General features: G+C 41.1%; 1 protein-coding gene across 1 annotated transcript; it reads left to right on the top strand.

Annotated features, from left to right (window-relative positions):
• The first annotated feature begins 418 nt into the window (after nucleotides 1-418).
• On the top strand, nucleotides 419-5,732 carry abhd15a (abhydrolase domain containing 15a). The gene is made up of 3 exons (XM_036561783.1): nucleotides 419-987; nucleotides 3,274-3,626; nucleotides 4,473-5,732. The coding sequence occupies exons 1-3, from the start codon at nucleotides 499-501 to the stop codon at nucleotides 5,020-5,022; spliced, it is 1,392 nt and encodes a 463-aa protein (XP_036417676.1). The 5' UTR covers nucleotides 419-498; the 3' UTR covers nucleotides 5,023-5,732.
• Nucleotides 5,733-26,494: the final 20,762 nt, after the last annotated feature.

Below are 26,494 nucleotides of genomic sequence, written 5' to 3'. Positions count from 1 at the left end.
ATGCTTCTCATCAAAATAAACCGAGACTTGATCAGACAAACAGTAGCTGCGTGTCTGTCGCGGCGACTCAGAGATACGGACATGTTCATGGTGCAGGCTGGAGGAACTGCCTGCACAGCGCCTGTGGCTGCCTTTACAGAGGTGAAGGAGAGAGAAGAGCTGTTGCATAACCTGCAGAAGAGAGAGAGAGAGAGAGGCGCACAGAGGCAGCAGCGCTTTATTTGAAAAGCTAATGGCGCCAATACAGGTCGCTGTCCTGCTTTAGTCTATACGGGTATTGTTTTGATGGATTACATATTATCTCTGCAGAAATGACTGATTTTGGTCGCTGTGAGCGGAGCGAGAGGCGCCGGTGTGTAAAACTACAGTGAACTTTGGATGGTCTCTTTTTCCTCAGCTGTGTTGTTGCTGCAGCAGCATTACGGACCCGGAGCGTTCAGTGTTTTAGCCTCCACTGTGTTCTGGTCCTCATTATCTTCTCTACTAGAAACCGTTCAAATGCTGGAATGGATGGGCGCTGTGTGCATCATCCTCGTCCTGGTGGTCTCAGCCTGGCCAGTGTTGAAGCGCTTAGCGGAGGCATGCACTTCAGACACCGAGCACAAAGTGCAGGGTCCAGGTGCAGCAGCAGGAGCAGGAGCAGCTCCGCCGCTGGCGTTCATCTGCAAACCCTCCGCACTGGCCAACTACCTGCTCCAGCACTGCAAGAGCTTCTGCAAACCCGACTCGATCCCGGCGTGGAGCTGGAGGAGTGTCCCCTCTTTCCAGACCGTGTTTGGTGCTCTGTGGCCGCGCGACTCCACCGTCCATTTCGTCCGAGATCACTTACAGCTCAGTGACGACGGGCTGGTGGCTTTGGACTGGGCTGTTGGTGGTGGTGGTAGTGGGACACATCACAAGAGGAGGAGGACTTCCAGTAATTCCACCAGCCCCATTCTCCTAATAATCCCCAATTCTTTTGGGAAGATCACCAGGAATGTACTGAAGGTAATAATGGAAATAATGGTGCTCTGTTGCAGCAAAAGGCGGTTTTTCCCCTCAGTCTTCTCAATCTGTAGTTAATCTCACCCTGTTTTTAGGCATTGTTCTCCAGACTGCATGAAAGTAGGCCATGGAGCTTGTAACTTGAGTAATACTGTATGTGGGGTAGAAGCTGAATGGCTCTTTCATATTGTTTTGACTGTTTTGTTTATCAAATCAACATCTGGCAGATAGTCGTAAGGCAGAGCCTCATGTGTGACATTGCAGCACACAAGACACAGTAAAACAAGTGCAGTCAGTTGTTTTAAGTCAAATATATACATGAAAAAGGGGATTTGTAATAATGTGTTGTAAAAGGATTTGATATATTTTAATATTATTGTGTACAATTTGAAATCTTCGGCCCATACAGAACCATACAGCTGCAGTCTGTTATATAACTACTGGCTGTTTCAGCTTGGATCATTTTTACCAAGATGCAGTGGACCGTTCCATATACAGTTTTTTGCAGTGCCTCCTGATTGACCCCTTCTCACTATAAAGTCATTTTACTTCTGACATCCACACCTTTCTTCAGTCATAAGCCTCCAGTCTGCAAAGTCTGCCTCACAGCCTCCCACAAAAGAAATGAAATGTAGAAATGTGCCGTAGTTGCTGGCACTCGGCACACAGCAGAGAGGAGGGGTCCTGTGTGCCATCCTTTCATCTTTCGGTGGGAGGCACATGGTGTAAGCCAGTGCATGGGCGTTTCTATCACCATTGCACCAAGGTGTCAGGCCAATTAAGCTTCTCTCATGAGAGTAGGGCACAGCAGTGCTGTCAGAGGGGTGTCGCATTCACTAACTCTCACAGCACATGGAGTATTTCTTTTCTCAATGAAAGCGCTGCCCTGTTTCTTGATTAATGCTCAGTGTGCTATATTGACGGCCCACGGAATAAATGTTACTGGATATTTTTACCACTACCGATTCATACCAAGCCAATGATCATCAAATCAAATCAGATAGATGGAAATACATCTTTGTTCCAACATTAGAGCATTCTCATTATGTAAAAATAGGCTTTGTTTGGCAGATTTGTGGTGCGCCATTGAAAGACTGAATTGTTAGTTTTTAGACATGATAATGAATTAATGACATTAGAAAAATTGTTGCTTGATTTGATAATTGCTTGTATTTCATTCACTGCAAGACAATGAATGACTTGCATTGTTTGATGATTTGATTCACTAGAAGATAATGAATGACACCAAATGGAAACGTTGATTCCATTGCAGTGACACTATTTGCCCTTTATACTGCCACCTAAAAATCAAAGCTATTGCAGGCATAACTGTAAATCATATGAAACTGCCTGAAAACCTTTGAGAAATGCTGACACATTTGTATGTTACACTGAGTGTTTTATGATCAATAGTCCATAAGCCTGAGTGCTTTATTGAGTCAACTCTGGTCTCTAAGAAGGATTTTTTCGGTGGTGGAAATGGAGCAGAAATTACGCCCCTGACCTCAGGGTAATGGGTCCATGGTTCTTTTGCTCTTCTTCCTTGCTGACGTGCACACTTGCACACTGCTTCGGCATGTGTGCTGCAGGGGCATGTAGATTAACCAAAACTCTAAGTATGTTTGAGAAAATAGGTGACTCATTGTTTCACATATGCTTTGGACACTATGTAAATTCCCACCCTGCCTTTTGACCCTAACTCAAAGACTGCATATTAATGTGATAAAGGCCAGAAAGCGGTCAGACACAGTAGACCTGATAGAGCCTGCAAATTGCCAGTATAAATTTGCTTGTGTCCGACTACATGAGGCAAAAAACATTGTTTCTACTCTTATAAGCAGGTGGAACAGAGTCTGACCTTATTCTAACTTTCAGAGTGAACGCTTGCTTGTGAAGTCTTCTCTGACTCCTCGAACATGTGTGGAATGTGGAGAAAGGCGGCCGTGCTGGTTTTCTCCATGTCTTGAGACCCCATGACAGAATTCCACATGGGCCTGACGTTTAAAAGGGGAAAAGTACTAAGTGGCATCAGCTACAATTACATGGCCTGCTGGTTTGCTTATTTCAAAAAGATCTGGGTCAGTGACATGCCTCCTGAACATGAATTAAACGGAATATTTAGAAAATAGATACATACTTTATAAAGCCGAACATTTATTTTCTCAAGGCTGTGAAACTGTTGAATGTGTGTAAGAGACTCATGAGACATCTCTTTTTACGTCACTCGTGCCTGTTTGACCCCTTCTCTGCTGAGATTGGCGTGTGACGGTGTGTGTTTTTTCTCCGTAGCTCTGTGAGGTGGGTCTGACTCATGGCTACCTCCCCGTGGTCTTTAACCGCCGCAGTCAGAATGGCACACCCCTCAGCACTGTTAAACTGCAGCAGTTTGGTGACCCGGCCGATCTGAGGGAGGCGGTGCGCTACATCCGTTACCGGCAGCCGGCAGGCCGTATTTACGCTGTGAGTGAAAGCACAGGCTCAGGCCTCCTCCTCTCGTACCTGGGAGAGTGCGGCTCCTCCAGCTACATGACTGCTGCTGCTTGCCTCTCCCCCATCTTCCGCTGCCAGGGCTGGTTCGAAAGTGGTCCTACCTGGCCATTTAATTGGGCCCTTTTGCTCTACCAGAAGATCTGCCTCAGCAGGTACAGTTAAAGGAGGGTTCTTTTCTTTTTTTTTTTATAAAACTGAGTTATGAAATGCAGGGATTTCCTGGTCCAATCTGAGTGCAAAAGCGTGGCTGGTCATTTAAAAAAAAACCCATAAAAAATCAGTTCAGAGTGTATCACACCATGTAGAGGATAGTACTTTATAGGTTCACTTTAGGAGGCTTCGTTGTAACACTGTGTTAGAACTAGCCCTGCCATGTGGAGGCTGTACTTTAGCCTGGCTGGATCTCACTATGAGTTGTTTATATGCTTCAAAAAGGTGCCATATTACTGTCACCAGGAGAACATGATTAAAAGCACATTGTACTTAAACCTGTTTAACCACATAAAATGTGTTGCATTTTACCTCCCTTGTCAGGTTATGCCCTGTTCTTATCCACCTACTAAAAGTACATTTTTAATCAATGATCTACTGTAGCATTTTAAAGTAATTGTTTGCACTGTGGAGCTGTGTTATCTACAAAAATACATACTACAGGCCTTTTAGTGTTAAGCAGCATAAAGCAGAATCAGAAGCCCAAATTCTCCTACAGTCATGTAATCTCTTCTTATACTACAACCACATTCGGGGTGTGCCCTTACCATGCAAGAAGATACATTTTCCAACATCAGTATTATTCAGAAACATTAACCTAAAGCTCTTTAAATTAAAATACAATAGTTGCTGCCAAAACCAAGGATGTTTATCCAGCCTTATTGATTTCTATTATGTGTTTGGGCAGTTTGCAAGCTCAAGACAATATTTCAAAATGATGCTGAACAGGATGGTCTGCTTCTCCTCAGGATGAAATTGTTGCTGATTGTGTTTGAACTTTCCTGCAGGTACAGAACAGTGCTGGGTGAGTTGATCCACACTGAAAGCCTGTTCTCCAGCAGCTCACTGAGGGCCATGGAGGAGGTGCTGTTCTGCCAGGCTGGCCTGAAGGGGGCGCAGGTAGAGGGGGCCTGGGAGGCCTACTGGGAGCGAAATGACCCGTTGAGGGACGTGGATGAGGTGGCCATCCCCGTGCTGTGCATATGTAGCCGAGACGATCCTGTCCGTGGTGAGCCTCAAGCCACGCTACCCTGGGAGCTCTTCGAGACCAACCCTCACTTCTTCCTGCTGCTAACCGCTCTCGGAGGCCACTGCGGCTTCTCCTTCCCCGAGGAAGGCCCTGTGCTCTGGAGCCACCAGGCTGTTCTGGAGTTCTTTAGAGCCACCACGGAGTTCTTCGCTGCTGAGGAACGGGCCAAGCAGGCGGCTAGACGGAGAGGGCTTAGCGCTGTTGGGAAGACTTTCCGTCATCGCAGTGTAAGCACCTGCAAGAGGCTGCCTGCCTGCTCCCACAACATCCACGCCATCTACAACTGGCAGCGATCCTACACCAGATGATGAGCGCTGACGTCTCTTAGGCTTGGAAAAGCGGCAAACTGTGGACCAATGGTGCAATGACAATCAGAACATTCTAAGCATATGTTAGAGATTTGCTTTGAGGAGTCGTTGACCGACAATGCAACTTTTTCATTGACAAACATTTTCGTTTTGCAGATATACAACCACCTACACCAAAGGGTTTTTTTCATACATTTAGTCCTTTTTGGATGCGTTGAGCACTTCATTCCAAAATCTAGAAAGTCATCATGTAAAAAAGCTCTACTTTACAGATTTACTGCAATGGTGCTTCCAGTATTTCATTCCCTCAGCCATTTCTTGTGTTCGTCTGGAAGTCTGCAAATGTATTTGATGGTCTCGCTGCCTTTGAAACGTTACACACGTAAAATGATAAACAAAGCAGCTCCCAAAGACCTTAGATACAAATTTTCCGTGAGGCAGTCCTCTCTGTTTGAGAAGCCTCTGGAAGAGGAAACAAGAATAATAATGAGCTGAAATGTTATCACAACTCCTTTACATTGTACTATTGTTTTTGGAGACTGGCAGGATATTTATAATTGTCTCGTTGATGTATGTTGTATGTGAATAGTTGTCTGAACTGCTGGGTTTTTTGTATACCACACTGAGGTTTGCAGGGTAATAATTTTCTTGTTGGAATGGGTGGAACTAGCTTATGACTTATCACTGAAAACTCGAATGCTGGATGGTATGCCAGCTGTTTTTTTTTTCACTATTTGTAATACAGTTTTTCTGTAAAATCTGTTTTGTTGTTAAATTGTGTACATGCTTGATGAAGGATCTTAATTAAAAGATTTATCTGAAATCATAAACTTGAGTTTCATGTTTATTGAAAGAATGTACACTGACCAATCACTTAAAACCACGTCCTTGTTTCTACACTTACTGTCCATTTTTATCGACACCACTCACTATATAGGTGCACTTTGTAGTTCTACAGTTACAGACTGTAGTCCATCTGTCTCTCTGCATACTTTGTTAACCCCTTTTACCCTGCTCTGGTCAGGGTATGGTCAGGACCACCACAGAGAAACTATTATTTGGTTGGAAGATCATTCTCAGCACTGCATTGACGCTGATGTTGTGGTGGTGTGTTAGTTGGTGTTGTGCTGGTACAAGTGGATCAGACACAGCAGTGCTGCTGGAGTTTTTAAACACCTCAGTGTCACTGCTGGACTTAGAATAGTCCACCAACCAAAAATATCCAGTCAACAGCGTCCTGTGGGCAGCGTCCTGTGAGCACTGATGAAGGACTAGAGGAAGAACAACACAAACTATACTGCAACAGATGAGCTACTGTCTCTGACTACATGGACAAGGGGGACCAATATGGTAGGAATGTCTACTAGAGTGGACAGTGAGTTTCACTGCTGTGTCTGATCTACTTGTACACACTTACAACCACCACCACGTCGGTGTTACTGCAGTGCTGAGAATGATCCACTGCCCAATAGTACCTTCTCTGCAGAGATCCTTTGGGGCTTCTGACCATTGAAGAACAGGGTGAAAGGGGGCTAACAAAGTATCTAGAGCAACAGATGGACTACAGTCTGTAATTGTAGAACTACAAAGTGCACCTATATGGTAAGTGGAGCTGATAAAATGGACAATGAGTGTAGATACAAGGAGGTGTTTTTAATGAAGTGGCCAGTCTGTGTGTATTTTAACTTAATGTTTGTGGAGATGTATTCTGTAGAAAGCAGACAGAGCATAATATTTATATTACATAACTAAAAATGCATCAGGCGACCTTTTTTGTCCCACTGCAGTCAAGATCAAACCTTTTGTTTTTTTTAATTGGACATTTCCCAATATAGCTCTAGCCAGCAGCCAGAGCAGAGCGACTGTGTGGGCCTCTGATTCGATGTGACAGTCTCTGCAGATTCTCTTTCAGATGCTTACTCCGAGAGAGGGATGTGGAGCAGCCGCACATGCAGGCTCCTCTGCTTACTCAGCTATTTGCCTGTCTGCCCCTTGCTGTTCACTTCACAGAGAACCCTGTGCCATCATTTTTTTTTCTTTTGAAAAAAAAACACAGATGTATGCAAATATGTAAATACAGCTGGTCAAATTACATGTTGATTTGTTGATAAAATAAGTTAACAGTTAAGTTTTTTTGTACAATTTAGTGCACCGCTTCAATTTATTTGTATTTAACATATGGGTGGGTTACAAAAATATAAAATGTGCCATTACTATTGCATAAGCCACATTTAATTTTTCTAGCAATATGTTAAATTCAGCAAAGATACAGTAATTGTGCATTAAAATGTGCAGAAGTGTGTTCTCCTTTGAGGATGTGTCAAATTTTCATTTAGAAAATCAACAAAATGTAATTTGACCAGGGGTGCCCAAACTTTAGCATACAACTCTGTCTTTTACATGTTTTAGAGTTTTGCATTGGAACACCAACAGGTCTGTGGCAAATGATTTAGCATTTTAAGATGTGTTTTATCTGCAGGAGTGATGTACTAATGACAGCATATACAGTACTGTGCAAAATTAAAGACCACTATTAATTTAATTTTCAGTCCAAACAGCCTCAACAACTAAATATATCAGTCTTCTATTGTTAATATGTCCACTCTATTGCTTTATTATTCATTCTTTTTCGGGAGACTTGCTTTGAGATTTGAGAAATCTGCAGGGATATTTTCCTACAGCTCAAGTTCAGTCTTAGAAGTTGTTTGCGCTGGAAGGATGGACAGAAACTGCTGTGGATTTTTTCAGATTTAAAGCAGAAGTGGAGCTTGATTTTCTCCCATATCTTAAAAATAAAAGTTCTAAGTACTGTTTACCTGGTGGTGACAGTTGTTGTGGTCTACCAGGTCTTGCACTGTTGTTAGAAATAACATTTCCTCTGTATCTTTTAATCATTTTTTGAACTCCAGTTTGGGGAAATCCTGTTTTCACTTATTTTCTTTTGACTCCCCTTTCTTATATGAGTGGATTATCTTCTATCTAATCTTCTCAAAATATTTCCTGAAAAATAATAACTTGTATTTAATGGCTGTTTTGATAGGAAATTAAATAAATGAAGAGTGGCCTCAGAATTTTACCCAGTGCTGTATTTCAGTTAATAACACATTTTTTTTGTTTGTGTAAGTACTCTAAACCCGTTTCCAATAGGCAGGGCCCTGAGAAGAAACAGATCTTTGAAATCAGCACGCTAATTTGATTGGCGTAATTGAATTGCCCTTTGAAGCGAGCACACAGCACACTTTTACTTAAAGGATAATTGTTAGATCTCAATTGATTTGAGGAAACGTTCCCTTAACTCCTAATAGGACGTGATTACTTGCTTTCATATTCCACTGCCTGTTCCACAGAGAGCTCATTAACACCACAAAATGCAAACTGTCCTTACCACAACTTTACTGATTCTTCTCACGCTCCTTTCAGACTGCAGTTTGAGCAATTCGGAAGTAGGCATGGGCTGCAAGAGTCATATTGTAATTAAAAATTTAGTTGGAGAAGATGTAAATAATGTTAAACCAGGCTTGTGGAATCTGTGAAACTCCCCTAGTGCCATCTAGTGGATAATCTAGGTGGTTCAGAAACACAAATGGAAGGGGTGGTTGCAGGTTTTCATTCCAGCAAAGCAGGAACACACATGATCAGTTGTTGAAGACTGATTAAACAAGTAGAATTAGGTGTGCTCCTGCTTGTTTGGGATGAAATCCTGCAGCCACACCATCCCTTTGTGGATAAAACTGGATACCCCTGAAATAGAGGAAAAGGTTGGACTGGCTGGTGCTAAACTCAGTTTGGTAGAATTTCTTCCAAGGACTGATGAACTGATAAGCCCACAGGGTCGAATCTATGTCATGTGTCTGGGAGGGCATTTGCCAACAGCTGAGACCCCCCCCCCTTTATGTAATTAGTTTATTCAGAGAAATTAATATTTGCAGTGCCAGTATGTGATTTAAACTCCAGTATTATTTATTAGGACCCCAGAAAAGAAGACATACAAGGACACAGGTGTTAGTAACAACACTATAAATTGATGAATATCTAATCACAATCAGAGATTTGCAACTCAATCTGTTTTTAATACTTTATGGTTATTGTAGCTAATAATCGCTGAAGCTTGCATGTTTTGTTTGCCTCACTTTCCAAGATGCAAACAACAAATTAAGACCTCCAGTGTTTACAAGCTGCAAAAGACAATCTTGTGTTTTTCAACCTAATCTCTACTTGCTGTATCTGTAGCACACAATTGGTCCTACAGACAATAATTTAGATTAATTTTCCTCTACTCTCTGAAGCACCTTCCCATTCACTCCTGTCATAGGTGTACTTTCCTGTTCTTGTACAAAGCAGAGAAGGTACTCAGAGAAAGTGAAAGAAAGTACTTCCTGTGAGGTTTTTGGAAGGAATCATGCTGCCATTGCTAAAAGACTAAGAGAGGTGAGTACTGCGGTAGCGCTGTTATTCTAAAATCCTTGGCTGTGGTTTTCATGGTGTGAAATGGTGAGCTCTGTGCCAGGCCTCAATGGCTAAACTTGCCTGCCCAAATAACTGAGGTTTACACAGTTCCAAAACCACCTAAACATGATGGACAAGTACACCAAATCACAAAAACAGCTTACACAACTGGTATTATGTAAATGAATTACCATGGATTACATTTGTCTTGTCAAGTTAATCCCAAAATCCCTTTTTTGTCTTAAGGTTTTTCCAAACCAATTTATATTGAATCTGGTTATTGAAACTGCTTCAGGACCCATTCAGAAATCTTCTCAGGCAGCAGATGGCAGTATGGGAGACCAGTGAATGACTGAGGAAAACCAAGCTAGACATGACAGACGCAATGACGCAGGCTTCTCTCCCTTTGGCTTGGAAACTAAGATTATATTTAGCACCTATTTTGAGTGGAAACACTACACGTGCAGTCCCAAATAAGCTCTACTTCTTCATGCGTGCACTGAATGTCACAACATGCCTGAAAGAGTGGAATTTCGCACAGCTTCAGTGTTTCCGAGCTTGCTGCGCGGCTGTATGCATTCTTTCATTATCATGATATTGCGAACTCAATCGCTGCCTGTTAGATAACAGCACAGTCCCAGCACAGTTTTATGACCTGACAAACAATTACCCCAATTCTGTGACGTGTCAACTGCTGCATGCAAGATTGCTCCCACAGCAATGAGAGTTTAATGGTTGGTAGGATCGTGTGGTGTGGATTTTCACAAAAAGATCTACAAAGGCCTATTATTTTTTTGGTGTCTTTATATTTGTTTCTTGATATAATATGTAAATATAGTATGACAAATGAGCCAAGCTGAGCACTTTTTAAGTTTGGCTTAAGATTTATTTCCCTGTGCATGGATATGCTCTGTTGCTCCACACTGGAGCAGGAGATGGCTGATAACACCTGGGCTATTTGACCTGTAGCGCAGAATGTTCTCTGTTTCCACTACCCAGGTGTGACCATTTCCAACTCAAGCAACAAATATTTGCTGTGGCCTTCGGCAAATTCTCGACATGTGCATGACGCAGGAATACTAGGTGGGGTCAGCTTAAAGAGAGCTCTCTCTTTCTCTCTCTCTCTCTCTCTCTCTCTCTCTCTCAGTTAACTCCTTTCCCCTGGGCAGGGCACAGACATGAGTAAGACAGACAGTAGGAGATCTAATGCAATGTGACACGTTGTCTGGCTGGGCAGAAGGGGACCAGATCAGTGCAGAAATTGGTGCCAGGATCTTACATTCTTCCTCCTTTGACTCGGCCGTGGATAGCAGATGAATCGCATTCTTTGCGATTGTCACGGCTGATTGAGAGAGAAGAAAAGGAAGCTGGTGACGCTTAAACAATCCGGCCTCTGCTCGCGGGCTCCCACTGTGGTGGAATTGCTCTCTCTGGTTGATACTTGCATCAGATCTTTTTCCATTGTCCATCTTCATGCCTGCATGGCATATCTACTGAATGACAACAGATGAGCTCAGTGTTAGGCAAAAGACCAGACAGGCCTTTTAGATTCCACAGAGTGCAGTAACCAACCAACAAGCGCCCAAAGCTTAAAGCAGAGGTTCCCAGTAACAGTTCTAGGAACTTAATTCTCTGCTTGGTTTTGTGTTTTCTCTGCCCTGACACACCTTATAAAGGCTCGGTAATTAGCTGACAACTTGCATAACTTCATGAATGTTAGGTTAGGGAAAGCACAGCTGTTGCACATTAAGGCCTGCATTACAGATAGACAGTGTATTTTAAATACACATTATGGGGAGGTAACCATGTTAACCTTTACTGCCCAAAATAACCTTTCTTGAGAACTGTATAGCACCCTTTTTGCAAACAGTGTATAGCATAGCCTAGCATACTGTATGTATATTGGACTCTTATTAGTCTAACGAACCCAAACTCACTGGTTCCCAAAATCAGTCCTGATGACCCCATGTTCTGCACATTTTTGTATTTTTCCTACTTTAACACCCGTGAGCCAGCACACGAGGGGCTTATTAATTAGTTAATGAGCTGAATCAGGTGTGCTAGGTGTGCTAGAGGAGGGACAGCATAAAACTGTCAATAGTGTGGGGTCTTTGGGAACCCCTGCCCTAACTGGTTTAAAAATAAAATGTATTGAAAACTACAGAAGTTTGGATCACTTTCAGTGACACATATACTTCATTTGGGGTTTTTATTTTCGCTCTCTGTTTACCGTTTCCAGTCCCTTTTAGAAAGATATGCAATGACCTGTACGACCCCTAACTCATGTCCTTAAGCAAGTGCCCTGTAGAGGTAGTGGGGGAGATGGCGGAGTGTGTCTGTCCACCTTGAGCTCAGACACACATCTGCACTCTTCATAATAAAGCGGCATTGGCTTGCGTGCTGGAAAAGTACAGCACCTATCTCCTGCCTCTCAGATGTTATGTCTCATTATGTCCACATGAGATGGCCCTGGCCGGATGGCTCCCTGCCCTACTCCCCTCTCCCTTATTCCCACTGTCGGCACTGCACATGTCCCCCAGAAGAAAAACACAGCTCTCACACTCTAATATACAGACTGGGGCTGATGTACACCCTTACTTCATTTTTTTTCTTGGCATGCTATTAGCATTTGCATTGACAAAGAGGCCGACAGCAATTTGTGAGTAGGGGCCTTTTTAGCTTCAGTTTCTTGACTAACAGGGACACATTAGCTTCCAGAATTTGTTATATTATATATATATATATATATATATATATATATATATATATATATATATATATATTATATGAGCATATGAACAGTTCTATCTCAGAGTTTTTTTAGCCTTCCAGATTTACTTTAACTTCCACAGTTCCCCTTAACTGCCATTTTCAATAAAATTTTGGACAGTGTAAATTGCGAGCTGGATATCTTTTTATACCCTTCCCTTACTCTGTAGGCATCAATTAGCTGCTAGGAGGAGTCCATGGGAGTTGTGTATTAGCACACAGTTTGAAGAATCACACAGTCACCAGCTGACAATTCTTGACCTGCCTAACAAGTAGCAATGAGTAAATTAAGGGCTAATGAGTTGATTAAGTTCTGTTTCTCTACAACTGGAAGAATATCACTTTTGCAAATGCCACAATCACTATTATTATTATTTATTTATTTGCATTAGTCAAATATAAAGTAATTGTGCCTTAACTTTTGCAGAAAAGTGTTATTTTTAAAAAATAGTTTGCTGCAGATATTTACTTCTATTCACTTAAAAAATCAACAAAATCTGTAAATTGGCCAGGAGTGCACAAACTTTTGTATACAACTGTAGAGGGATGCTAACAGAAAAAAAATACAAAGTAGAAAGATAAACGAACAGTAAGAAACACTAGCAGCACAAAAGCCAATTCGACTAACATGCAAGCTGGGTAATGAAGTTTAGCAAAGACTTGGGATAGGCATTTACACTTATTATCTGTAACAAGTAATACCAAGGCTAATATCACAATACCATTACAAATGCTGATACCAAGTCTTCTTTAAGGGGACAGAAAAATGTTTTTCATTTAAAAACAGCAAAAATGTAGACATCAAAAATATATTTGGAATACATTAGTATTAAATAAACTACCACATAAAATGACTGTTTAGTGTAGTGAAATAACTGTATGATCAAAAGTGTTGCTACTTCAATATCAATCCCCTCCAAACCAAACCCAGGACTAATGTGAATAGATACAGTACTGTGCTTGTCTTTTGCTGAAGATCAGATCTGCCAGACAATCTGTTTTGGCAGGGGTAAAACAGTAACAGGAGCTTACGAGAGGTGCCCTTACACAAGAAAAGGTCACAGTACTCCAAAGAGCAAAACACAGAAGTGAGTAGCTGCGACCCATTGCAAACACTGATAGAAGTGTACAAATGGCAATTTATAGCCATATTAAGCCTAAACCTAGAATAAAAAGAATTTTAATAATGAAACACAATTGGCATTGCAGTTTAGTCCAAGACTAAGTTTAATACATGTCCAAGAAACCAGGCCATAGAAATCTTGAAATCTCATTTAAGAAGACACTGCGCATCTAAATGTAACACAGTGAATCGGGTACATTACATATATAGAAACCTTCAGTGTGGATGGCTGTAGTCTTGAGCAAATTGTTGTAAACCAAACTGCATACATGTGATTGTAATTTACTTTATTAGGGGACAGCCTGCTGAGACTGGGTCTCTTTTCCAGGGGTCCCTTGTAAAAAAAATCTAACAATTGCTGCAGAAGTACAAACAGACTTTCCACACGTCATACGCTGCTCATGACATTCATTAGCCAAACCTCTCTATGTAAGATCAATATTTAACACAGAACCTTGCCTTGTAGGTGGTCAAGTGTAACCCTGCTGTCCTGCAGCACCCTAGCGGCAGTCGTAAGCCCGAATCTCTAGTGCAGGGAAGAATAATTCAACTAATGGACTCTACACAGATTTTAATTCCAAATCAACATGTAACAAATCCTTTTAGAGGCTAGAAACTTCCATCTAATCCAAAAAGGGATTGATTAAACCCTGCCTGTCTCTTCCAGTACCTTGTCCTCAATCTGATATCATTATTCATTTCCAGGAGTTTTCTATCAGAAAGCACAAGTACAAGTAATTAAGATAATGACTCCCATTGCTTACTTTTGTTCATTGTCTACCAGGCATATAAGGAGAACACTGAGGCTTAAGGTTCCAATCAAGAAGAGGCAAAACAGTTCCTAAACCAGTACTGTTTTGTCTGTGTTTGCTGACAGACGAAACAGCTAGCAAATGATACATATTACACATTTTAGTAATCACAGTTTCGTAGAACTGTTGCGGTTTGAAATCCCCTGTTGGTGCAATACCAAAAAGCAGACTGTCAGTCAGCTGCTGATTCCTCACTGGAAGTTTTAAAAGAGAGAAGAAAATTAGTCTGCCACTGACATGTCATAACCATTTTAATGTACTTCTCTTGCTCTGGTTATATTTTAGCTCGTAGTTGCTTCCGGCCTGGTCTCCACTCTTTCCTATAATCTTGTGGAGTACACGAGTGAGTTAGATGAGTCTCACTCCCGCTCACATGACATGGCTCAGCAGTTGTGTCATGATTGCTTAACCAAAAGTGGAAAGGAAGTCGCCTCAGTCTTCTTCTCATTAGGTCTCTGTGCAGCCAGAGCCGGCTAGTCTGCATCTCTATGAGGAATTGCTCACATTCCTTGTGGATTGAGTTTCACCTTGGGGAGAAAGGACATTTACATCTCGCTACATATACCATCAGAAGCAGCACTGGGTGAGCAGATCATGTTGCAGTGCCAGCCATGCGAGCAGGAAGAGGAGCACTGACATGGCCGTCATACGGTTGAAAGGGTTGTGCTTGCTGTAACCCATGAAAAATCAAATACATGTTTTTCCCCTTAACCCAGATGAAGTTGATCAGCAAAGACATGTTTGGTGTTGAAAATTTGCTTCTTTAGTTTTGCACAATGAAGCTAACATTGCTAAGGTAATGGTAGCTTAAACCCCACCAATATGCTTCAGTCAGCACACACAAACCACATAAAGTTGTTGGGTAATGTCGAAAAGACTTGCTTATGTGGTGTCTGACACTGTATGACATGCTGTTATCAACAAAAAGGGACAAAAGTACATTGCATATCTAAACAGTAGTACTAGCCTGAACTTTATCTGTGCTTTTGTTCATTTTAGTAGATAACAGTATGTCATACAGTGTCAGAAACCACAAAAGAAAGTCTATTTGAGATTACTTATCAACTTGACACAGTTTGAGGCAAGTTCCAGTGCAAAGCTAAAGAAGGAAACCATGATACCAACCCAAGGGTACAGATACTGGGGTGGTAGTGGGGGTTGGAGGGGGTTGAGGAGCGGTAGTGAGTGTGTTGAGGGAGGTATGGGGGCCTAGGCCTGCCCACTTGAAAGCTAGGACTCCCAGACTTTTGACCATTAAAAAAATCTTCAATGCCTATTTTATGCTTTAAACAAGTAACATAGACTGATAAAAATACATTTGCATCAGGCACTATCACACAAACACAGCATTAGCTCGCTCCACTGTTTTGCCTGATGGTAAGAACTTAGCCAAGCTGTGCTAGTTCCTATACATCTACACCTAGTGCTGGAAAAAGTTGGATAATTAAGCTATACCCACTGTGATATTCTGTCAGCTATTATAATGACAAATGTTGGCTGATTAAATATGACGTAAATAATTGTGTATTGTGTTTAATATTCAAAAAAATGTTTACCTTAGCTTATGATAATAGGTGGGACATTTTCTGATAATTAAGCTGCAATGAAATTGGCTAGCTGATGGTCAATATCCTCACTGTAGCGAAGTCTTTAGACCTTAATGCCTGCTGGCTGCCCCCCCAACCTGTAGACAGGCCTCACTAAGATAATATTCTGGCTGTGCAACTGAATGAAATGTTTTGGCTGATTGATTACATTTGAGGTTAGGAGAAAAATGTGTAAATTAGATTTTCCATCGCTTTAATCCTAACCACATCTCCATAAACTGAAGTCTGACTAATAAGTGGGAACCAGGTGAATTAGACAGATGTAGTTGTGAAATGCAGCATGACTGAGAGGAGCAGTTCAAACACATGCACACACAGCTGCCCAGGTGCTGAGGCTGTTCTCTGGGAGCAGGGCAGAGGAGGAGTGGCTGCTGCAGGGGTGGTGGGGTGGTGCAGCGTCAATGCGCTGCTTCCTCCGTGCATGCCTGCTTTGCCAGGTTATATAAATGTGCAGCGTGGAGTGGTGCACTGTGCTATAGTTGGAGCAGCAGGCTCTATTTGTGGAAAATCAGCTGGGCTGTGCTGCTGGATCTGTGTCAGACTGTAAGACTGTCAGCTGTGTATGTGTGTGGGGGAGCTTGGTTTCAGACAGGTGCGAGAAGGGCAGGGGGAGTCTTTCCTCCACCGACATAGGAACAGGAGCAGAGGCAGGACAGGAAAGTCTGCAAGATTGCAAGCTGTGACCTCATCGAAACAAGTGCAGGCGGAAACAAAGGCGGTGTTATTGGTTGACACAGCACTTGTGACACTTCTTCAACGAAAATAGCTTTTTTTTGCACACATAAAACAAACCCAGTATATGTAACATTTGAGGTCATTTGCAGAAAAATGGATTTGCCCTGGCACCAGGTATACTTTGTTTGACACATATATAGAATATGATTACTTACCACAGGCAACTATTTTGATACTTTGTAAAGGAACAAAAAACCTGTTCCATCAAAGCACAGTAGTTACAATAGATGTCAAAGGTCAGTATATATTTTGAGTCAGCAGGTATTCTGTTCTTTTACTAGGCTAATGCTATGCAGGTCTGAAGCTTGCAACTTGGAATTTCCCATCTCTGACTAGGAAAAATACCTCCTTCACTAGTAATTCCTACTCAGAAAGTCAGGATGATGTTCTCAACTCTGAGCTCAGCACATGACGTCAAATCAACATGGCTGCTCACACCATCAACAGTAATAAAGAACCACTTCTCTACTTTTAAATGATATTTGCTTTAGATCAGTCAACATACAGACATGGTAGTTGGCTGAATCTATAACACTGACCATATAGTTCACTGTTGTGAGAAGGTAGATACATAATGGACGTTAAAGTATCATATCACTAACTTTAGCTGGCTAGCTTGTTGCTAATAATGCTTGCTTTTATGGAGCCGCCCATGTTTTTCCCACTTTGTAGCTTGAATGCATGGAGGTTAAAAATGAGGCATTTCTGAGCTCCGACTTCCCACTTCTGAGCCAAGATGAGCACAGCATATATACAGGAAAAAGTATTGTAATTCCTGTCCGTGTTTAGCAACTGTATCCTACATTTACAGCAGACAGAGATTAGTTGGAAAAAACGCCAGGGCAGGGGTGCTTAGTCCTGGCCCTGTAGACCCAATACACCTGGCTCTAATATTTGGATACCCCTAAAAGCCTTCATTACCTGGATCAAGTGTGTTAGATTAGGGCTGGAGCCAAACTCTGCAGGGTGGTAGATCGCCAGGACCAGGATCAGGCCCCCCTGCACTAGGGTATTCCTTTAAAGATCCATCAATTGAAAGGAAACTTAAGGAAGGTTCTTCAGTGGCATTGCTCCAAAGAACCCTTTTGGCACTTTTATTTTTAAGAGTGTAAGCTGAGATATGGAAAGAGAGAGAGTGAGAGAGAGAGGGGGTGGGGAAAAGAGAAAGATAAGCACAGGCTTGCCTGATAGGGTGCTGTGACCCAGTGGTGTGTGCTGCGAGGGGAATGTGGGTCATGCACACCGAAAGCACCGTCACATGCCCTGCCAGCTCCTATCACACCTCCAGCCACCGGGGCCATTACATAACCTGTTATTGATTTCTCCACGCAGACAAAAAGCACAGTTCACCTAGTACCAACCCTGGCCTGCAGTGACGTAACCACACCAGGTCCAGGTTACACGGTGGCCTTGGTGCATCTCAGGGGTAAGAGCTGATTCATTAGTGTCTGCTATTTGATTAACACTTTCCCTTCTTCACTATAGCGTCTGCGCATTCATGCAGACAGCGAAATCACTCATGCTAGATTAATCAATACTCTTTCGCTGTGAACTGGATGGAAGTAATAACGCACTGCATTGGTGTAACCCTAACTGAGTGGAAATAAGCTGTCAGGACAGATCATGTTCACACAGTCCCTGCACTCTCCCCGCTCTGTACTCTAGTTTATGATTAGGCCTATGTATTGTCGTAGCTTGTGCTAGCTACATTTCTTTCAGGTTGTCTGCACCAGTTAACATCACGCCAACACCCTCATAAAGAAATGAAGGCAAAGGGAATTTGGGGGCCATGCACTGTTGCTGGTTTGAGCTGCATTTGAGCAGAGCAAGTTTTGAGACTCCCTGAGTTTTGTCCAAGGAGAGCGAGGTCCATTCCATGAGCAAGGCTACCATATCTGTAACCAGGCCTTGGCCTTGCGTGTTGAAAGGCAGATAAATGCTTCTCAAACTTTCATCCCCGCTGCCTTCAGGGCAGCTCTGCTCACACGCACAGGACAAGAGTCCACCAGCCAGGCACTACAGCCTAAACTGGGACAAATGTGATGGCATGCTATTCATGAACAAGGGAGTCTAAAGAGCAAGTGCTTTAAACACACTAAAAAAAATAAATAAATAAATAAAAATAAAAAAACAGGGCTATTTGTGTTTTACACCATAGAGAAGTATAATATTAGCTTGAAGATTTACCATCATTAGATTTCATTAAATATCATTTCACCAGCACAGAAAGTTATTTGTTAATGGACAAACAATTTGATGGAATTTTAATACATTAATGTTTTCAAGAATATTTATGTCAGGCTTAATTCATTATTACAGTTTTGAATGTATCAGATATTTTCCTAGCATTAAAATTCCTGTAATTGTTAATGTCAGAAAATTATATTTAAAAAGCATGGACATATTACACACTGCATGTTCTTGCTTTATTTTGTAATTACACTCTGGGTGGGTGCACTTGTGTTTTTGTATGTTAGTGTATTTTATTATATGTCTTAGGAATATCTGCTAAACAAAATTAAAGTGACTACGAGAAATGTAAGTAGAAATATTAGGATTAAACATCTAAGAGGTTTGTTTGCCATTAACAGCCAGCACACTGGAGTTCAAGGACATTTCAAATACGTCAGCAGATAGCACAGCAGAGAGCACAACAATTATTAGAAGTCAATATGTCCAATGAGTGCCGGTACAATGAGCTAATGAGTATAATACTCTGAATAGTGTGTGCAACAACAGATCGAGATCTAAAATAAAAGATGTATGAAATATTTCAGAACTGTTTTGATATTTTGATATTCTAAGAACCTCTTATTAGCCTTCTGAGAGGTTGTCAACAACATGCTTAAAGACAGTTAGTACTGGATTTGGCCCAGTAGTCCTAGGTGAACAGTGACAGCAGTTGAACTAGCATTTTCAGGGATTTACGTGCTGTGAAGCGGAGTGGATGAAGGCAGTGGTGGGCACTAGTGAATCTATTAGTTTAACTACATTTCTATTTCATAGCTGTTTTCCAAATCAGGTCGAGGGGTAGCACTGAAAATTGCTATATGACTTCAATTCTCAAGACTATGTTATGACTATGAAGTCATGTATTCTGCATTGTTTAGTTGGTATTGGCCCTTCGCTAAGCCTCTCGGTTACTGTTGATACATCTAAAAGCTTCTGAACTATTGAGTTTTCAGTGACAAAGCAAGGCGATATATTCTGTGAATTTCTGAGCCATGCATCCAACATTTCAGGAAGTTGTAGATCAAAAGATATGTGTTTGAAGGCTACATGCATACGTGATCTTTCTGCAGCCAAGGCCAAGCCAAAAGAAGCCTAATTAGATAGTGATCCATACGATGAAATGAAAATAAAATAGCAGCACTTGTGCTTGTACTGCAGAGTAGGTTAACATATTATTATATGTTTTTAGGTAGAACATTTAAAACAAATTGTTCAACTGGTAGGTCATTATAATTTTAACATCAACAACAGTTTGAACGGGTGGGGCTAAACCTCTGTAGATCAAACAGGCAGATGTATGACATCATAACAAATGACATCAGATCTACATCCACACATTTTGTCTAAAATAATACAGTGAAAGCAATAATCTGGTGAAATATAGAAGATACACAGTTTTCCTTTTATCCTAATTGTAGTCAATCAGCCAAGACATGTTTGGTGTCCACAGTTTGTTTTAGTTTGCACTGGAGCCACAAGGTTAACTTAGCTAAGTAGCTTGTACTCCACTAATTAGCATCATGCAAACTGCAGGGCTAAATCATCACATCATCATACTTGGCTCTAATTTTTAGATAACATTTTGTCATACAAAGTTGGAAACCAAAGTTATTCTATTTGAGGTTATTCAACTTGATTTGAGACAAGCAGTTTTCACAATGCTAACAGGTGGCTATTAAATCTGTTAGCTTTATAGCTCCAGTGCAAAACTAAAAAAGCAAACTTCAGACACTAAACATGTCTTAGTGTTCTCACTATTTTTGGCAGGAAGACAAATTCAATTTCAAGTTCCTGATGAAAGATTTGGGTGGCCCAGCCATGTCTGCATCTTATTCTTGGTCAGTGATGACGTGATGATTTGGTTGGAAGTGTCTGTGTGTGCACGTAGGTCATCTAACCTGTACAGGTTGTGAGTATGTGACGTGTGACATGCTGTCAGATTGCATTGCTTTTCGAGTTAAGGCAGCAGGACCTGATGGTTACACAGCTGCCGTATGATGAATGCCTCAGCTGCTTAACTTCTGCCCTTTAAACTCTTACGAAACAAAACACGTCTGATGATAACATCTCATAGACATCATGACTGGGTGTGTTCAGCTGGATTTCGTGTTCCTTTCACCAACTCCATGTTAAATTTTAAACTAACACACAGAATATTTAAGTGCTGGTTTGGACACTTTTTTGTCAATAAGAAAATCCATGTGAAATGTTTGGGTAGGCGAGATATCTGGACACAGTAATCTCCCTTCACACGTAGAGAGGAACTGCTGTAAGAACATGTGATTCTCACATCCCGCACTGCTGGCTGCTGGAACAGGAAGCATGCTGATCCAGGCTCAGTGCTGAAACAAAGAGGCATTTCTTAAAACCCTCCCATCAGCTTGGCCAGCATGTTCTCTGTGGCTTGCAGCACATGATGTATATATAACTGGTGCCTTGTCACTGAGGTGCTGCCTTACTGATGGTTGCAGCAATAAATAACCTAGAACGTTTTTCTGTCGTCCCTGATAAGAGACTTTGAACTTGTGTCTAATTTAAGTTACTAATGTGAAAGACTGCTATGACTGAGTTAAGTCTGTTAACCCCTTGAAACCAAGGCTTATTATTCCCTTATTAACTTTATGATGAATTATTGAGTAACTACTAATAATCACTATGGAACTAATATTCAACTGGGTAAGCAAGTAGTTACATTTACGCAGCTACATATACTCCAGGGAACAGATTTATACTGGCCTGAATATTTGAAATGGCACTTTTACTTTTACTTAAATATATTATGGAGGAAAGAAATAGGTATTTTGTACTTTTTACATTTTGTCTATTAACATTTAGTCACTAATATCTTTTTGTGTTTAATTTCATTATGTTGGTGACAGCATCTGTGCTGCTTTGTGATTAGCCACACCTTTGACATTTAAGCCATAATTTTAAACTTTTAAGCCATAATTAACAAAAAAGTCATCATTCATTTTTACCATTTTCCAACCTCTCCTCATTTCTTAGAAGTAAACAGGCTGTTTTTGTTACTGTGCCTTTAAGACTGATATATGTAGGTACAGCAGAGCTGACTGAATGTCCTGTATTGTGCCTCATTCAACAATCAGTCCAGACAAACACTCCTTATAACGTCAGTCTGAATGGGCGGGGCTAAACCTCTGCTTCTGCAGCTTAGTCAGAGAGTAGAGAGTAAATGGTACATTTTGAAACTTTGCAGTGTTTACATTAGGGGTCCGGGAAAAAATCGATTGTTAGATGCATCGCGATGCAGACGTGGACGATTCTGAATCGATTCACAAATGTCAAAAATCGATTTTCTAAATATTTAATTTATAACGTAATGTTGACGGAACGCAAAGGGCGGAACTTGGAAGTGAGTAAGTGCAGCGCCCCGACAGTCTGTGGCGGCACATAACAAAAACACTACTGGATGAGTGAGAAATCCGACCGGCCCCCTCTGCATTCAAAGCCAGGTTAGGTCAGGAGTCACAACTCAAATGATAAGAAGAGACATATCGTCCTTTCAACAAAAATCAAACTACCTTGGGAGCCACAACATTTATGTCCAGTGTGTGTTAATGTCCTAGTTTAGGCTAAACAATATAAACGAAAACGCAGATTTACTCTGCTCTGCTTTAAGCTTCAGCTATAGCCGCTTTTCTTCCATCTCCACCAGAAAACTTTTCCTCAAAAGTTGAATAGTTTCTTGTAAAATGTCTCTCAGCGTTCCGCTGTTTTACGAGGCTGAAGTCGCTTCTCACTCGCCAGCTTCTTGCTGAACTTTCCCGTTCCACCTTAAATTCTGCCTTAGGCGCCGAATATGAAAGCGGCACCATTAAAGGTGGAACGGGAAAATTAGAGAAGCGACTCCATCTTCTCAACTTTTTAGTGAGTGTTTGACAGTCTCTCGTTGCAGATTTAACGTACCAGGAAACCAACTGCGCTGGTTATAAATGCGAATAAGTCCATTCGTCTCCAAATGTTCGTCTGTCTTTCTCTTTTCCTTTTCTTTCACTACTAGCCTGGCGAAACCTCGTTGCTAGGTGACCTGCAGTCTTTGAGATGCATCGCTAATCGTTTATAATCACATTGCAACCCTCTGAATCGTAATCGAATCGAATCGTGAGGTGCCTAGAGATTCCCACCCCTAGTTTACATACTACAACACACTCTTCAAAAGTGTAAGGAACATTGGGTTTTTTTAATGATATGGGCCCTTTATGTTCCTGTGCTGATAAACACTGTATGTACTGTACTGAAGTAGCTTTTTTTGATCTGCTAACCCTCTCCTCCCCATTTCCTCACCAGTCTAGCCATTCCCAATTCCACTCGCTAGCTAGGTCTGCCTGTCACATGATGCTGCCAAACTCAGGACTTTGTGGCCATAGGGCCCACACTTCAACAGTTGACCTGCTATATTTTTACTCCTACTGCAGTTCGTCTTGGAAAATGTTCTTTTACTTCTGCTAGACTCATTATGCCCTGTGATGGACTGGCAACCTGTCCAGGGTGTATCCTGCCTTCCGCCCAATAATAGCTGGGATAGGCTCCAGTACCCACCGCGACCCAGAAGGATAAGTGGTTTAGATGATGTCTGTGTGTGTGTGTAGACTCATTATTTTACTGAACATTAGTTTTACTTAAACATGGGCTTAGGCTATCATTTAAATTATGACATCAAAGAAATCCAGGCTGCTTTGTGTGGAATATGAATCAGTTCTCTTAAATAGACATAGCACTACTGTATGTTAGTGAAACCTAACTGCTCTTAACATCTGTTAATACATGATTAAATGTTATGAAGTCAGAGCCATCCAAACAGCTTTCTGCAGCTTGCAAGTCATTGCTCTTAAATAGATATAGCTTCCGTCATGTGGGCCTGTGTCAGTCTGGTCAATGTTGAGTCATTCTGTGTGTTTGACTGCAAAGGTGTGGCCATTTTTGAAAATGCTACAAAAACCCAAACCTACTTGAAGTTCTGCAGAGTCACTTTGAATGTGTTCAGAGCCAAACAGCTACTGCGATTTTCTTTTTCTTTTTTTCCGCCCTTACCTACTTTTCAGATGGCGAGTGCTGGCTCTTTAAATCACTGTTAAGTGTCATCTCGCACGCACTTGCCTGTGCTGAGTCATTGGGTTCAGGCTGGTTTTGTAACCTCCACCCAGCAGGACCTCTCATTGGTTTGAGCCTTCATGCAGCAGCCTGTGTGGTTGGCTGCCAGGACCACTAATCAGTTCTCTTCTGCAAAAAAGGCAGCTCTTAAAGTTACAGCTCTCTCTCCGCTCTCACTCTGCTGGATGCTCCTGCCGCACAGTAAACAGGGCGAGGCGAGAGCGGCCAAAGTTGGGCTTCTGGAATGCCTCAGAAAAAGAAAAAAGGGAGACAGAAGAAGATATATGAGATGAGAACACAAATAGAGTCTATGGGTGTACACTGTGTTTCAGACAACAACACAATGTCCAGTTTAGCTGCGAACAGTACAGCATTATATTAATACAACCTAATATTATGAGCAATAAGCAAAGTTTGGAAAAGAGATTAATAAACAATATTATTTTGAAAAAGTAAACGTGCTGAGGTGTTTTGAGATATTGCTTTGTATATCCTTCATTTATTGACTTGTTTATTTATTCAGTCAATAAGATTAGCTGCTAAAAATATGCCTTTAGATCAATACGATCTTAATATTATGAGCAGTAAAGAAGGTGTGGTGCATTAAGAATCTTGGAAATTAGATTAATAAACTATAACCAAACTAGTTGGCACTCAATATGTGACAAGTTTAATGTACAAGTGCATAAGATGTTGATTTTAAGCACAGATAAAGTCCTTCTTTCAATGTCTTTCTGTTTTTGGCCACAAATGGCCAGTTTGGCTGCTAAAAATATATATATTTATATCAGTACAGCTTTAATATTATGAGCATTCAACAAGGTCTGAGGACTCATTGCATAAGGAATGCTTGGGAAAAGAGATTAATAAACTATGAGTAAACCAGTCACCAGTCACATGTCGACAAATTTAAAGTAAAGAAGTTGCACAAGAAGGTCACTTTAAGTTGATGATTCATCACTGCAAAGCAGTATTATAGAAACAACAGTACTGTGCAAAAGACAGAGACCACCCTTCATGTGTTTAATTTCCAGTCAAAACAGCCATTAATTCCAAGTTATTTATTTTCAGCATCATGACAACAGCCTCAAGAACTAAGCATAATATCAACAAAGCCTCAACAACTGAATATAATATAAACAAAGCCTCAACAACTAAATATAATATCAACAAAGCCTCAACAACTAAATATAATGTAATTTTTTCAGTATTTAGTATTCCCCTCCATTCTTTTCAGCAGACTCTTTTCAAAGGAATCTGCAGGGTAATTTTTTTCCAAACCTCCGAAGTTCAGTCTTAGAAATTGGTTGCATTTTCTGTTTTTCTCAGTCTAAATCCAAACACATTCATTGACATTGAAGTCAGGACTCTGAGTTGGTCAGTCCATTGTTCTGGGAACACCAGCAGCTTCTTTGTTTGATTTGCAAATATTCTTGTTTTGTCTTTTCTCAGTAACAGCTTCTCGGTGGCTGCACATCCTTTCACACCCACAGTGTTGTGTTATCTTCTCACAAAGATGAAAGCTTTAAGAACCGTTTTGTGCTGTACTTCATGCTGCATCTGCCCTTTTTACTAATAAAGAGAAGAGGAAATGGACACAATTTTGCCTTGAGTCACTGTTACTGGCTGTTATGGCTGTTTTTGGTTTGTTCATTTTTAGTTTTATAGATAACAGTACACTATTCAATGTCAGAAACCACAAAAGCAATTCTGAGATTACTTAACAACTCAACATACTTTGGGGCAAGTATGTGATGAATGAGGTATATTCTTCAGTTAAGCTGCATCTGCTGCCCTTTTCACTCATAAAGGACAAAAACATTACACTTCTGAGTCATAAGAATAATCAGAAAAGCTGATTTAGTGAAAAACAAAATCATAACAGTAGATTATATTTCTCTGCAGAGTCAATTACATGTCATGTTCTCTCAGCAGAGGTTACCTGCTGGGCTCATGCAGGATGGTACTTGCCTGGAGTGGAGCGATAGATTCCTGGAATCCATTTAAGCGCTGGATTAATGTGTCCTCAGCTCAGTGTACAAGATGTTTGTGTTATTTACAAAGGCTTTTTAAGGCCGTAAAACACAAACTTGACATATCTGCATCTACATTCAGTGTAAACTTTGGACATAGAAAGAATTTAATTCATTTTATTTATTAGGAACCTGCACAGTTTCTGACAGTAGAGACACAGCTTGACTGTGTGGCATTAGTGTATTTAACTTAATCAGGCTCAGTCAGAGAAAGTGCCTTCCCAGACTTAGACCACATACAACTCGTGTTTACAGTCTCTCTCTTAAGTAAAAGGATGGAAGGTGTTGGATGGAGTCCTGCAAAAATCCTCTCCTGTAGTTTCTTGACTAAAGATATGCCTAATTAGAACCGTGTGACTCTGGTTGTTGTCTTGAGCAGCTGATAGATCTAGGGTTCAGAACATACAACTTTAAATATTTCTTAAATTGACTTCTTGGCAGTCGAGGTAAGAGTATTTATCTGCTTCAAGTCTGAGCTGCTTCTCATGATGTTTTTGTTTTGTATTGCAAATGTTCTTGTAGATGTTCTTTGCTTGCCATTTTATTTTGGCAGTGTTTTCCACACTGGGAAATTTTAAAAAGTCTTCATAATTATATTGTTAA

Source organism: Colossoma macropomum, unplaced genomic scaffold, assembly GCF_904425465.1.
Source record: "Colossoma macropomum unplaced genomic scaffold, Colossoma_macropomum, whole genome shotgun sequence".
In the NCBI taxonomy this organism is placed as follows: domain Eukaryota; kingdom Metazoa; phylum Chordata; class Actinopteri; order Characiformes; family Serrasalmidae; genus Colossoma; species Colossoma macropomum.
The sequence above is the reverse complement of the archived record's forward strand: the minus strand, read 5'-3'. Positions and strand labels throughout refer to the sequence as shown.